At 31.9% G+C, this 13,781-nt stretch overlaps 2 protein-coding genes across 2 annotated transcripts in view; one reads left to right on the plus strand and one right to left on the minus strand.

Annotated features, from left to right (window-relative positions):
- Positions 1-474: 474 nt before the first annotated feature.
- On the minus strand, positions 475-12,196 carry LOC134695963 (large ribosomal subunit protein uL22m-like). Its single transcript, XM_063557468.1, has 7 exons — positions 12,158-12,196; positions 7,851-7,890; positions 6,630-6,903; positions 5,904-5,969; positions 3,717-3,794; positions 2,083-2,152; positions 475-744 (listed from the first exon to the last, which is right to left on the minus strand). The coding sequence occupies exons 1-7, from the start codon at positions 12,168-12,170 to the stop codon at positions 527-529; spliced, it is 759 nt and encodes a 252-aa protein (XP_063413538.1). The 5' UTR covers positions 12,171-12,196; the 3' UTR covers positions 475-526.
- Positions 12,197-12,427: 231 nt separating this feature from the next.
- Positions 12,428-13,781, plus strand: part of LOC134695646 (gem-associated protein 5-like) — a 153,259-nt gene continuing 151,905 nt past the window's right edge. The window contains exon 1 of the mRNA XM_063556963.1: positions 12,428-12,833. Coding sequence (XP_063413033.1) covers positions 12,534-12,833 — 300 coding nt within the window. The 5' untranslated portion in view covers positions 12,428-12,533. The remainder of the gene's footprint in view (positions 12,834-13,781) is intronic.

Below are 13,781 nucleotides of genomic sequence, written 5' to 3' on the forward strand. Positions count from 1 at the left end.
AGGAGAAGATTTTTGTAAAAGTTAACGACGACGGACGACGGACGACGGACGACGGACGCAAAGTGATGGGAAAAGCTGACTTGTCCCTTCGGGCCAGGTGAGCTAAAAAGAGGAACAGATTGATTATGCTGCATACAAATCCATTAGGGAATTTATGTTCAAAAGTTGGAAAATCAGATCTATGTACTGGTATATTTGAAGCAAAAGGCTTTAAAATGAATGGCCAAAAGACCTTTTTATAAACCTTCATTGGTTTAGTCAAGCAAAGTGGTTAACCTTTTAACATTTGGTATGTGCCTGTCCAATTTAGAAATCCTGTGATGTGGATGTGGTTGTTTGTGATATATATTTTTTTATTTTATTGCAACAAAAACCCATCGAAAAATTGGGGGGTGATCTCAGGTGCTCTAAAAGGGTAGACAGTAAGAGGATTGGGTACACATGTAAGTAAAAATGCCGTACACATCAATCAGATCATCCAACATAACATCTTTTTATTTTAAAAGCATTTTATTGGTTAAACATATCATAATGCAAGGAAAATTCTCCTTTTTCTCTGGTCTTTAATATAGTTCTCCATTTTTTCATATCCTGTTTCTGGCGGTGGATAGTAATGCTTGGGTGGTTTCCCTTCTCGTAATCGTAGAAAGTAATGAACATAACGATATCGGACTCTAGATCCACGACCTCGACCCATGATACGAAAGCCTTTTACTATTGCAGACTGTTTCATAAAAGAATCCTCTGAAAAGAAAGATGGAAAAAGGATTAATGATTTACAATGCATGAAATTTTCACAATTCATGTTTTCATTTTGTTTCCAATATTTTGTAGTCAATATTTTTAAATCATTAATTTTACATTTATCAATTCAGACTGGAAAAAGTGATCTAAGCAAAGTTTTTTTTAGGGGAAAGTGACCCAATAATTATCAAAATAACTGTTATTTTTGGGGAAAATCAATATGGAGCATCATTCATTTATTGTTCCTTATTTTCCATCCAAAAGCAAAAAACAGTAAACAAAAATTTGCCAAGTAGAGGTCAATGTAAAAATAATAAGATGTGTTATAATTGACAATGAGACAGCTTTTCACCAAAGTTAAAATGGAGTGGATGTTAGCAATTGTAGGCAAATGTACAGCCTTCAATAATGAGAAAAACTCATGCAATATAGTATGCTATAAAAGATACTAGCATGAATAAAAAATATGCAAGTGTTCGGTAAACAGGAAGTTGTCAAGTGATCAATCTGAAAACGCATCACACGGTATAGCTGGCTTAGATAAACCCTGAAACCAAATTTCAGAAATCCTTGTACATTTTGTATTGTAGTTCCTGAGAAAAATGCAAAGAAAAATATTCATGGGACGGACAGACTGACTGACGGACTGACAGAGGTAAAACAGTATACCCCCCCTTTTTAAAAGCGGGGTTATAAATATGAAACATTTCAGAAATTCAGGGTTTTCCTCAGAACTTCTTAAACCATCCTAATAAATATATGGAAATCATGAAATACCTAGAAAATATAGCATCACATTTAGAGGGAATATCCCTCATTTGCACTCTTTGGATCCACAATTAGTTCAATGTACTGTAAATTCGGAAATAATTGGAATTTTGTTATTTAAGACTAAAATGCGTTTTTAATTATTGTGAAATTGAGAAAAATCCTGTTAAATTATATATTTTTTTTATCAAAATGCGACTTTGAATTATTGTGATAATAACTCTGTCAAATTTTTTCACAATAATTTCTGAATTTACAGAAATTGTGGTAAAAATCATTATACACCAAATCACATAACCAAATGGCAATATTTTATTGTAAAGTCCACATTGAATGATCACTTCAATATGTCAAAAATTATATATAATCCCTTTTTTTTTTTTTTTTTAACTTTGTTTGTCAATAAAAAATGGTGTTACTGTTTTTTAAAAATAGAAAATGCTTAGTCTGATGCACATGTACCAAAAAGCCTTTATTTTGACAAAAAGAAATAACTTAAAGTTTTCAGGAAAGCTACCCTAGATTTGGACCATCAGAAATACTTGGTTAACTTAAATATAGTATACTTACCAACCCACAGATTTGATTTAAACTCTACATTGTGATCCTTGACAGCAATTTCCTGGCATTCTTCTATTGTCTAATAAAAACAAAAGTAGTTATTTCAATTCAACTAAATGTAGGTTTGATTAAAATTATTTTTGGGTCTATTCCAACATACTTTCTTATGGGTATTTTCATATAATTCCATTTTGATTCCTGATAGGTGCTTTTGCTTCATATAAGGGTCTGGATAGACTCCCCATTTTTTAATTTTTTTTAGGCAAATTGTCTCTTTTCAAGTCAGCACCCTATTATTCTGTATTCTTTAATTGTGTTTGCCTTAATATTCTCCCCTATTGCTATATTCCCGCCTATGCCAATTTTTCTCCACTATGTTTTTTTTTCATGGACATGTTTTAGCTGCATCCATACTTTTATCTATTTATTTTAATTAAGGAATGACTGTAATATTTTTTCTGTCTATGAAGAAATAACATAAAATATTTGGTGCACACTGAATAACGTGTGTAGCGGGTTATTTAACAGTGTCACCACATTTTCTATGTTATTTCGAAATTATATCTATGGTCTCATTACATCCAAAATTAAATTATAAGAATATAACAAACATGCAAAAACCTATGACATTGTAATTTTACCCAGTAATTCCATTATCTATAAATTATTAATTTCAAAATTTTGTTAACTTCATTTTCATTTAAAGAATAAAAAAAAGGAATGTGTCTGAGGACGACAATTCCCTGATAAAGCATTGCAAATTTCCAAGTCAAAAAGCGAAAATGGTAAATAACTCATTGCCCAAATTTGATTTCTGAAGTTGAACGCTGTGTGTTGTGGTTCTTAGCATTGTGTATGGATTACATTAAAACATGTGGCTAACTTAAGGGGTAAATTCAGTAAATAAATATACGTCATCAGGGACCGCCCATTTAGGGGAGAGCTTTCTGTATAACACTGAAGTTATATGCTCTTCTGATTGGCAGATAATGTTTGTAATAAATATTTTTTGGTAGATGGATCAAAACTGAATTGAAAAAAAAAAATATATGCTGAATGTACTATTTTTTCCCCTTCAGGGTTGAAAAGGAATGGGGGTCAGTATAGGAATTCAGTGTGAATCTACATTGTTTGTAAAAAAGGCCATGTGAATGCCCAAAAATGCCACATGACCCTATGTTTTTATTGTTGCAAAAGATAGGGCTACATTTGTACTTTCATGAATGATATATGAAAGATTTAAATTTCTAAAGGTAAATCAGGTATAAATTTATTGCCACACATAGATTAGCATTAAAGTCAATGGGAGATTTTTAACTGAATTTACCCCTTAAGCTAGAGTGCTGAAACAAAAGTGGGACGATGGAAAGAAAGAAGGAAAGAAAGACAGAAGGACAGAAGGACAGAAAGACAGAAGGACAGAAAGACAGAAGGACAGAAAGACAAGGACAGAAAGACAGAAGGACAGAAGGACAGAAAGACAAGGACAGAAAGGCAGAAAGACAGGAAGGACAGAAAGACAGACGGACAGAAAGACAGAAAGACAGAAAGACAGAAGGACAGAAAGACAGGACAGAAAGACAGAAAGACAGAAAGAATCATCAAAACAAAGTTCATAGTTTAAAACAAAATACACTGCATACCTCTTTAATGATGTGTGCCCCTTTGTGCTTTTGAAATGATAACTGTTTGATAGCCTCATCTACTGACATACCACGAATCTGAAATAAATATATGAAAACAGAATATGATATTTGAGGTATAACTTATAGAATATGATACTTGAAATTTAAATTACTGATTACATAATATGTATTTTTATTGGTTCATATATTAATTGTTAACCTTTCTTTATGGTCAATTTCTAAAAACAATTTTACATAACACAATTAAAACAAACACCACAAGATACTGTGGACTCACATATATTTAGGCAGATAACAATTTTCTTGAATTGAGGATAACTACCATTTTCGTGGATATTCAATTTTATGTAATTTTATGTTTTGACAAAGTTTGCACACATTCCTTCAGAAATTTTTTAATTCATTGAACATTTTAATTTGTGGTTCTCCTGTACCCGCACAATCCATGAAAAAGTGGAAGGCAACACATAATACTAAACTAGAGGCTCTCAAGAGCCTGTGTCGCTCACCTGTTAATGTGTTTACTGATGTCGGCCATCTTCGTTGGTAGGAGGGGTCATTAGACACTTTTAAAAAAAATAGATACCCTAGTATTATGATTGTGGCCAAGTTTGGTTACATTTGGCCAAGTAGTTTTAGTTTTCAAGTTACAAAAATGACAAAAAGTTCTTAAATATTGACTATAAAGGGCAATAACTCCTTATGGGGTCCTCTAACAATTTTGATCATGCTGACTTATTTGTAGATCTTACTTTGCTAAACATTATTGCTGTTTACAGTTAATCTCTATCTATAATAGTATTCAAGATAATAACCAAAAACTGCAAAATTTCCTTAAAATAACCATTTCAGGGGCAGCAACCCAACAACAGGTTGTCTGATTCTTCTGAAAATTTCAGGGCAGTTAGATCTTGACCTGATCAACAATTTGACCCTATGTCAGATTTGCTCTAAATGCTTTGGTTTTTGAGTTATAAGCCAAAAACTGCATTTTACCCCTATGTTCTATTTTTAGCCATGGCGGCCATCTTAGTTGGTTTGACAGGTCACGCCACACATTTTTTAAACTAGATACCCCAAGGATGATTGTGGCCAAGTTTGGTAGAACTTGGTCCAGTAGTTTCAGAGGAGAAGATTTTTGTAAAAGTTTACGGACGACGGACGACGGACGACGGACGCCAAGTGATGAGAAAAGCTAAAAAGACAGTAACTTTAGTTTACAAGCAGTGACAGACAACTCTTGGTGTTCCTGTACTGAGACTTATTCCTGTTCCTGAAACAGTTCATTTTGCTCTGATGTCAATAGACTATATTGAAGCGATGTCAAATTCTTTCAACAGAAAGAACTTAAAATTGGAAAGGACATAAGTGTATTTGTATCAAACTCTTTAAATTTGAGAATACATTTTCCACCAAATTGTACTTGCTTAAAATCAGGAAAGCAAAATTTTTTAAGAAAAGCTTTTAAACATTTGAAATTTAATTGTTATAAGTGGTGAAATATCCTACTGCATGAAATTTGGTGGTTGAATCTGTTTCTCTTATGACTTTTTTTAAAACAATTTATATACAGATACTGTAAATTCAGAAATTATTGCATGTATTTATTATTGTGATTTTGTCATTTTTGACTAAAATGTGATTTTAATTTTTGCGATATTCAGAAAAATCCTGTTTGTTTTTCATATAAAATATTTCAAAATGCGATTTTTAATTATAACAATGATAACCCTGTCGCATTTTTCGCAATAATAAAAAACTTACAATAATTTCTGAATTTACAGTAACACTTCTGTTCCAATGATATGTAAAAATATGTTCTTTCTATGTTATGTCATTAGGCAAGGTTGCCTTTTTTATGATGCCACAAAAGGAAATTCAGAGGAAAGCAATAAAATTGGACCTGATAAAGAACTAAGTCTTATAGCTGACTGTGCGGTATGGGCTTTGCTCATTGTTGAAGGCAGTACGGTGACCTATAGTTGTTAATGTTTGTGTCATTTTGGTCTTTTGTAGATATAGTTGTCTCATTGGCAATCATACCACATCTTCTTTTTTATAAGATCAAACAAACAGAACTTAAAATAGTCAATAGGTCAGAAAAAGGATAAATTGGGGAAAAATTAGAGAAAAGAGTCAATTCTCATCTACCGGTACATAGTAGACATGATATTAACTACTTACCATAAGTGCATGATACCAAAGTTTTTTTGGACTGTATTTTATGTGCTTTCTCAGATGACAAATTTCCTACAAAAGAAAAAACATCTTCTATTTGCTAAAATATCATAATTCATGGTCAAAGCTATATATTCGTTTAATACAATATTCATGCATAAAAGATATCCTTAATGATGGGTGGCCTTATTAGGTAGATAAGGTTTATTTGGCTGGAATGTAATATAGAATTGGGAACAATACGGTTTTGGAGAAGATATTAAATATGGAAGATAAGAATTAAAATTACAGCATGGGTATTTAAAATGCGACCAACAATTATTGCTTCATATTGATGTATACACTCCATACTGCAGGGATTAAAGTTAAATTTTGGCATGGAAGCCAACAGCTTAAATTTTGTAGCAAATATACCTATATATTTCTTTACAAGAAAAGCAGACATTCGAGTAACCCATTTAAAATAAGGGGCTATTTACAAGTGAGCCACTGCTAATTTCAAACCCTGCATTACAAAGATATAACAAGTTATTAAGCCATATATAGTGTTTCAGTGTTCATCTTCAAACATCAGCAATCCCCCTGTTAAATAGTTAATCACTCAACCAAACAATAGAGATTGGTTTTTAACTGAATCACTTTATAACCAACCTTAGAAACCAATCATTTAACCAATCAAACGATGCGTTTCTAACTGAATCACCATGGGTCTTGGTAAAAAACAATACTTACGGCTGGTCTTTTAGGATCTCCAGGCTTTTGTGGTGGATAAACAATATTATTATAGTCTAACCATTCTTTTTCTTCTTTGAGCTTAGGCCAACCTGTTTCTGGATCTGGCATAGATTCATTTTCATCATTTCTTGGAATACTGGTGTGGAACTGTCTACATCCTGATAGTTTGTGAGTAGATGGGTTGACCGTTGAACCACAGCAGACGACAGACTGCTTTATTGCAGAAGATGATTGATATAGTCTTGATCCTAAGCTTTCATTGGCTAGTAATCTTAAAAGAAAGAACAGAACAATCATTAAAAACATTAATTCAGTGGTTGTCGTTTGATGATGTGTTACATATTTGTTTTTCTTTCATTTTTTGCACATAAATAAGGCTGTTAGTCTTCTCGTTTGAATTGTTTTACATTTGTCATTTCAGGGCCTTTTATAGCTGACTTATATGCAGTATTGGCTTTGCTCACTGTTGAAAGCAGTAAAGTGACCTATAGTTGTTAATTTCTGTGTCATTTGGTCTCTTGTGGAGAGTTGTCTCATTGGGTATTATACCACATCTTCTTTTAAATATTAACATTGACAAGTACATGTACTGGAAAAACAATAAAATCTTAGTGAACATAAATAATTAAAACCAGCTGTCTTTAAATTAAACCTACAATGTATGGCACGAGGTAAACCGTAAAATTACAGAAGTATAAGAACTGGGCAGACCTGTCAACTATACATATTTATGGGGATATCCATAATCAGGTGTTAACCAGAATTTTTGACCACACACTGCTGACTGGGGGACAGGAAAATATTTTTGGATAAATCAGGGTGTAGGACTACTCATGTTTTTCTGCAAGGAAAGGCTTATTTTGATACCAGGAAAAATTGTGTTGTTTGAAGCAGGATGTTGGAATACTCAGATAAGGCAGGTTACACTGTTTTATCAAAAGAACACCTAAAAACAGATATTCAAATGAATTAAAAGAATTTTTAAGAACATGTAATACTTTTTCAAACAATACAGTTATTGAGTAGTAGATTTAAAACACTTATGACAATATAAGAGGAGCATTAATAAGTTCCTTTTGCACTTAAAATACCCGTGGAGATTTCCAAAAGTTTGCAAGTTCAGCCTATCCCATGTCACACTTAGACCACAATGAGATCCACATATGTCAGATCAGTTTTGGGAACTAGGGTGGCGCCTACCATGTATACTTTACTTACCTTGTTTGTAATGACCCGTGCCTCAAAAGCCTACACAAATCTGTAAAATCAAAAGTAAGTTGACAGGATTTGAAAAGATAAACATTTTGATAACATTTTAAAATATATAATGATTATAAAATGTTTATGGGTTATATTTTTTTTTTCATACATTTTTTTTTCATAAATAACATTGTCATTTCCTATTATAGCTGACTATGCAGTATGGGCGTTGCTCATTGCTGAAGGCCATACAGTGACCTATAGTTGTTAATTTCTGTGTCATTTTGTCATTTGTAGAGAGTTGTCTCATTGGCAATCATATATACCACAACCAAGTCTTCTTTTTTTTATATGTACATGTATATTCATGATAAATGATGAAATTATAAAATTGAAGAAATTGAAGATAAAAATTACAACCTTAGTTAATTTTTCAGTATTATGTGAGAATTTTGCAGAAACGTTCTGCATCAAAATTATTGTTGTTAAAGACGTTATCCTTTTTCACACAAGTGTCTCCCTTATATTACAGACTTAGTCCTCTATCACAGCTGGCAATGCAATATACTATCCACACAAGGCAATTTCAAGAACTGGGGCCTAAAATAAAATATTGTTTGTTTCCCCAATCCTGACCGACCCTGCAAAAACAGTGCTACTCATAAAATTTTATTGTCAAAACTAAGTCAAATATTATTTTATTCATTTCCAATTTCCTGGCTTGCTGGATTGTATGATATTGTTCAAGCTTTTTGGAAAAATAAAATTATTTCCCTACATGTATCTACCTACCCACAGATGGCTTGGCAAGGTCGGGATTGGGGAAACAAATAATATATTAATTTACGCCTGGTAAACCTTGAATTCTGATCTTGCCCCTAAACAAACAATCTTGTTAGTTCAATGAGAAATTACACAGAGCAGAGGTGTAAGTGCGGTAAGATGAAACATAATAGTGCAGAAAGATTTTGACTATGATGACCACATGTAACACTAATCTAAATAATTATGATGTCTTAAAAAGTTGATTATTTTTATTTTTGTCTTGACACCTTCCTGTGTCAATCTTTCAACACATCATACTAATTATTTGGACTAATGAATCCTTGATGGTTGGAAGTTCGTTACCCTAACTCGAAACGGAAGGAAAAAAAGCAAAACCTTGGAGCAAATGTTATCCACTGTGAATGGAAATATTCTTTACTTATTTGCAAACAATCTGATACACTTAATTAATGAATAGTTTCAGAAATATAGCCAATCTGTCTAAATTACTATTGTGACCAGATTCTGTAAAATAAGTAGACATGATGATGTTTGTAAGTTTGTGACCGTTGTATTGGACAGTGACATTTGCGCATGTGCAACAGTTTATAGGTCAGGCCTAATGTATTATGTAGTTTAACATTAACAAATCAATATCTCGTTAATTAGATAATTTGAGACATTTTAACTTATTTTATCTAAATACATGTACAAAAAATATTAGAATTTTTACATGTGACTTTCGATGGTCAATTAAAAATCCAGTATTTTTAACACTTTAAACTAAAACATGTTTAAGATAGCTTTAACGATGCCACAATGTCATACATGCATCAACCTTTTTTTCATTCCATTTGCATTCAATGGCATAGAATTTAATTGCTTTTACGAGCAAATACTTGGCAGATTTTATTTTATCAAAATATATGAAATAATTTTTTGATCATAAAAAGTCTGCTTCCAACCAGATTTCCAAAATAATAATACTTTTGGCCTTAAAAAGGAAAAAGAGGACATGTACACATAACCTAAAAATAGACGATGAAATATTATTTCGATGTCAATAAAGTTGCTGAAAGGATCTTCCCAAGAATTCAACCAAATTCTAGGAGAGGAACAAAACGGTCATAGTGGAAATAGACTTTTCAACAAATAATATTGAAGAGCATTTTCAACTTCTCTTTTTGAAGCCGATACTAGTAAAAATGCCATGAATTGAAAAAATATGCGGCTATCACTACAAAAGTCAAAAAGTCTGAAAAGACCAGTTTTTGTCTTGATTTGCATGAACTTTTACTTGACATTCTCCAAAAGTATGACTCGTGTCTTAATTTTTCTTGACAAATTCTCATTTATAACAAATTTGTATGAAATTTACTTGACATATTCTTGACATTCTGAATATGGTCTTAAAATTTCTTGACAAATTCTTAACATTTGAATACTGTCTTGAAATTTCTCGACATATTCTCGACATTCTTATTCTTTCTCAGTTTGGCTTGACATATTCTGAACATTTTGAATTGTGTCTTAAATTTACTTGACAGTTCTGAGTTTTACAAATCATGACCAATATTCATAATATAACTTTAATCTTTATTTCTTTTTACATAATATACTGTTGTTTTTAAGTTACATTCCTTACAACAAATATGAAAGTTGGACATGTAAAACAATTGAAAATTTGGGTATTTAAATAGTTTCACAAATGCAAATATGAAATATAAAATCATTCATTTAACAGAAGAAAAATTTGTGTAATGCCATCTGTTGGAATATATATTAAGTAATATACATGGACAGAAGTTCCCCATGAAATTAAGTTATAACACACCCCAGAATACACACAACTGTCAAATAGAAATTACTGATTTACCTGTAATCAGCCATACAACTTATCAGTTGACCTGCCATAAACATTCCAAAGATTTAAAGAAAATTATTATCTACTCAAGGAATAATAATAAAAAAAGGAATCATAATTGGTCCCATCGATGATTTCTATTTACTATACAAATTTGAGTGTTGAATTTTATAATTATAAATCAATAATTTCATTGGTCTCAAACAAACATACATAATATAGATCTAAACATTTTTTTTCTTTTCAGAAAGGAGCCCGTTATCACAAATTTTTGTTGATAAAAAAATATAAAACTCAACACCCAAAATATAAAACAAAAATGTTTAGGGGTTGTTCTAAAAATACAGAGTTTGAATCAAGACGAGAACAAATTATTTGACCAACACGAAAGCCCCCTCCTCTTTTTTAGCCACACAAACCCAAAAGATTTCATAAACCGTTCAGGCGAAATTTATACTGTTGAGATAGTGTCAAGACATATTTAATACTGTCAAGAATGTCTCAAGACATATTCAGACATTATTAAGAATGTCAAGAATATGTCAAGACAAATTCAGACATTATTAAGAATGTCAAGAATATGTCAAGACAGATCGAGACAAATTTAAGACAGTCAAGAATTGGTCGAGACTAATCCAGACTCTTATCAGATGATACAGGAAGTGTCGAGAAATTTTAAGACAATGTTAATACTGTCAAGACACTTGTCAAGAAAAATCAAGAATCTTTTTAGACAAACTAATACTATGTCAAGAATTTTCAAAAATTATGCAGACAAATTAAGAATGTCAAGTAAAAATTCATGCAAATTCAGACAAAAACTGGTCTTTTCAGACTTTTTTACTTTTGTAGTGTATGTTTCTTGTAGTAACACGTTATTGATGATAAATATTTTTTCATGACGTCATGATTAAATTGGAAATCCTGATATGTCACAAACTTGCAAGCATCGACAAAAACACTAATCCCAATAATAATGTCATTTTGAAAGGGTATTATATTTATTTGCTGTTACTCCTTCCAACAATGTCCAACCATACATGTAGTCTTTCAAGACTTCAATAACTAATTTGTCGTCATGTTTTCACTTTCCAGTAGACTAGCAAATTTTTGTTAAAGGGTTCATATGTATAAGGGAGCAACCATTTACCTTCAAAGGGGATTATTTTTCTATTCTTATCTTACATGTCTTAGTCTATTCAGTTTTTTCAAGGTGATCAACTAGATTTTAGTGTTTCCAAAATTTCACAGTATAAGGTATACACCTCATTGCTAATCGCGGCTGCCCCGGTTGCTTGAACTTTAGAAGCATATACAATGTAACAATCACTTTTCTAATGTGGCTTCAGATATTTTGTTTTAAGACCTCAAAATTTTATGGGCACCTGTGTGATATCCAGTAATGGCCGACAAATAGCCATAAGATGTATTGGAGGAATTTGAATTCAGAATTATTTTTTCGTTTTCTTATCTGCATGACCAGAATATTTTTAACATCTAATTCATTTGGGGATCAGAATATTATTTTTTTTAGAAAAAAAATAAATAACCCCCACCTGCATGACCTGTGAGTTAAATGATTGTTCCCCGATTGTTTAAATCAATTAACAAAAAAGGTTTTTGTTTTTAAATGCACCAATATTGTTAAGCTTTCAGTGTAAATTGTGTTTTTTCTTAAAGTTGCAGAGATCATTACTTTTCAGGCTCATATTTTCTAATTGACCTTGGTCATGTAGATGCTTGAAATTGCAAATGACAAATTACCTGTTATAAGCGTTAGGAAGATTTGGTCATTGTTGCTTTTTGCAACTCTCTCTTTTAAAATGTAAAATGTTTTATAAATTGTTCTGTAGCGTTCGGTACATTCAGTAATCGTAAACAGACATTAAGCAAGTGTGATATCTAGTTATGAGTATTTGCAAAAAAGGTGTTGTCGCTATTGGCTGCGACCAACTTATGGCAACTTGGGAAAAATAAATCAACGTGCATTTGACGATTTTGCGGGAAAATCCAAAATGTACTAAAATATAGGATATTACTGAATATTGATACCTTAACAAACTTATCATAGCATGGCACTATTGACTTTACCAGCGTCACCAAACTGGTACATTAGCCATACAGTGGGCTTCAATAAAAGTGGTCTGCTAGTTTTTGCTGCTCGACATGACGTTTTCATATACGATGCATCAACGTTCCCAATAGCTCATAAAGGAGTTTATTGTGGACACAGAGAAAAAGTGACGTGTGTCACATTGCCATCTACAGCAGTAGATCCAAACCAGATACTATGTTGCAGTGGTTCAGAGGACGGTAAAGTGTTTATCTGGGATGTCAACTCGTACGAGTTACTCTATGAAACTGAAGCTCATGTGAGTTTAAATCAAATATTATAATCCTGTGTCCAAATCAGATCGCATTTCCATACCCCTGTTGGACTCTGTTGCAGCATTTGCGAACTCCCTACCTAATTTTATATTAAATTCATTAAATGAATGGGCATACATTTACCCGTCAAATTGTTTAGTATACACAGAGACATATTGTATTGTCTCTGGTATACAAAAGGTCACAGGAATCGGAAGTTCTATCAATAAAAATCTGCAAATAATAAAGTCGACTATCAATAGAGCGTACAGCGTACGAGAAGCTCTGTTGATAGTCAACTTTATTATTTACAGATTTTTATTGATAGAACTTCCGATTCCTGTGAAAAGGTTGAACTATTGATTTCCATGGCACAAACAGTCCTACATATATGTTACATGTACAGGAGAGTATTAATGTCTTTTATTGTCAGGTGTCAAACGGTCGTATTGGGCTACCTTAAGTGTCAACCTAGTAAAAAAAAAATCAGTGATTTACAGTCAAAATATACTTATAGGGATTTGTCAGAGATCTCAAAAAAGTATCGCTACAATTATTGTTGGAAAAAATTTAGCCTGATTCCTCAAAATCAGCCGTTTATTTTTACAGTCTATAGTACATTTTATTGACATGCTTCAAACAATACTGTTAACATCATTTGTTAAGAATGATAACCATTTATGATCATCATGAAGAGACCCCCATTTGTTTACCCAAAGACTTAAATACATGTTATTACTGTTATTACATTGTCTGGATTAAACTTTATGGTCTTCAATAAATAGATTTTTGTAAGCCTGTAACTTTTATTTAGCTTTCATTTGGACTATTGTCTCAAAAGGAAAAATGTTGCAATTAACATTAATTTATGTACATGTACCATGACAGCCTCTGTCATGATTTTTTTTTAATGATACATGTATCTAATGCATAACAAGATTAGTGGTTAGAAA

Source organism: Mytilus trossulus, chromosome 14, assembly GCF_036588685.1.
Source record: "Mytilus trossulus isolate FHL-02 chromosome 14, PNRI_Mtr1.1.1.hap1, whole genome shotgun sequence".
Taxonomy (NCBI): Eukaryota; Metazoa; Mollusca; class Bivalvia; order Mytilida; family Mytilidae; genus Mytilus; species Mytilus trossulus.

Bases quoted from the DNA above. Each gene is read 5' to 3' on its own strand.
- LOC134695963 (XM_063557468.1), bottom strand. The intron at 6,904-7,850 runs GTAAGTAAAGTA...CTTTCTTTTAAG, and splicing joins CACGGGTCATTACAAACAAG to ATTACTAGCCAATGAAAGCT. The intron at 3,795-5,903 runs GTAAGTAGTTAA...TATTTATTTCAG, and splicing joins TTTGGTATCATGCACTTATG to ATTCGTGGTATGTCAGTAGA.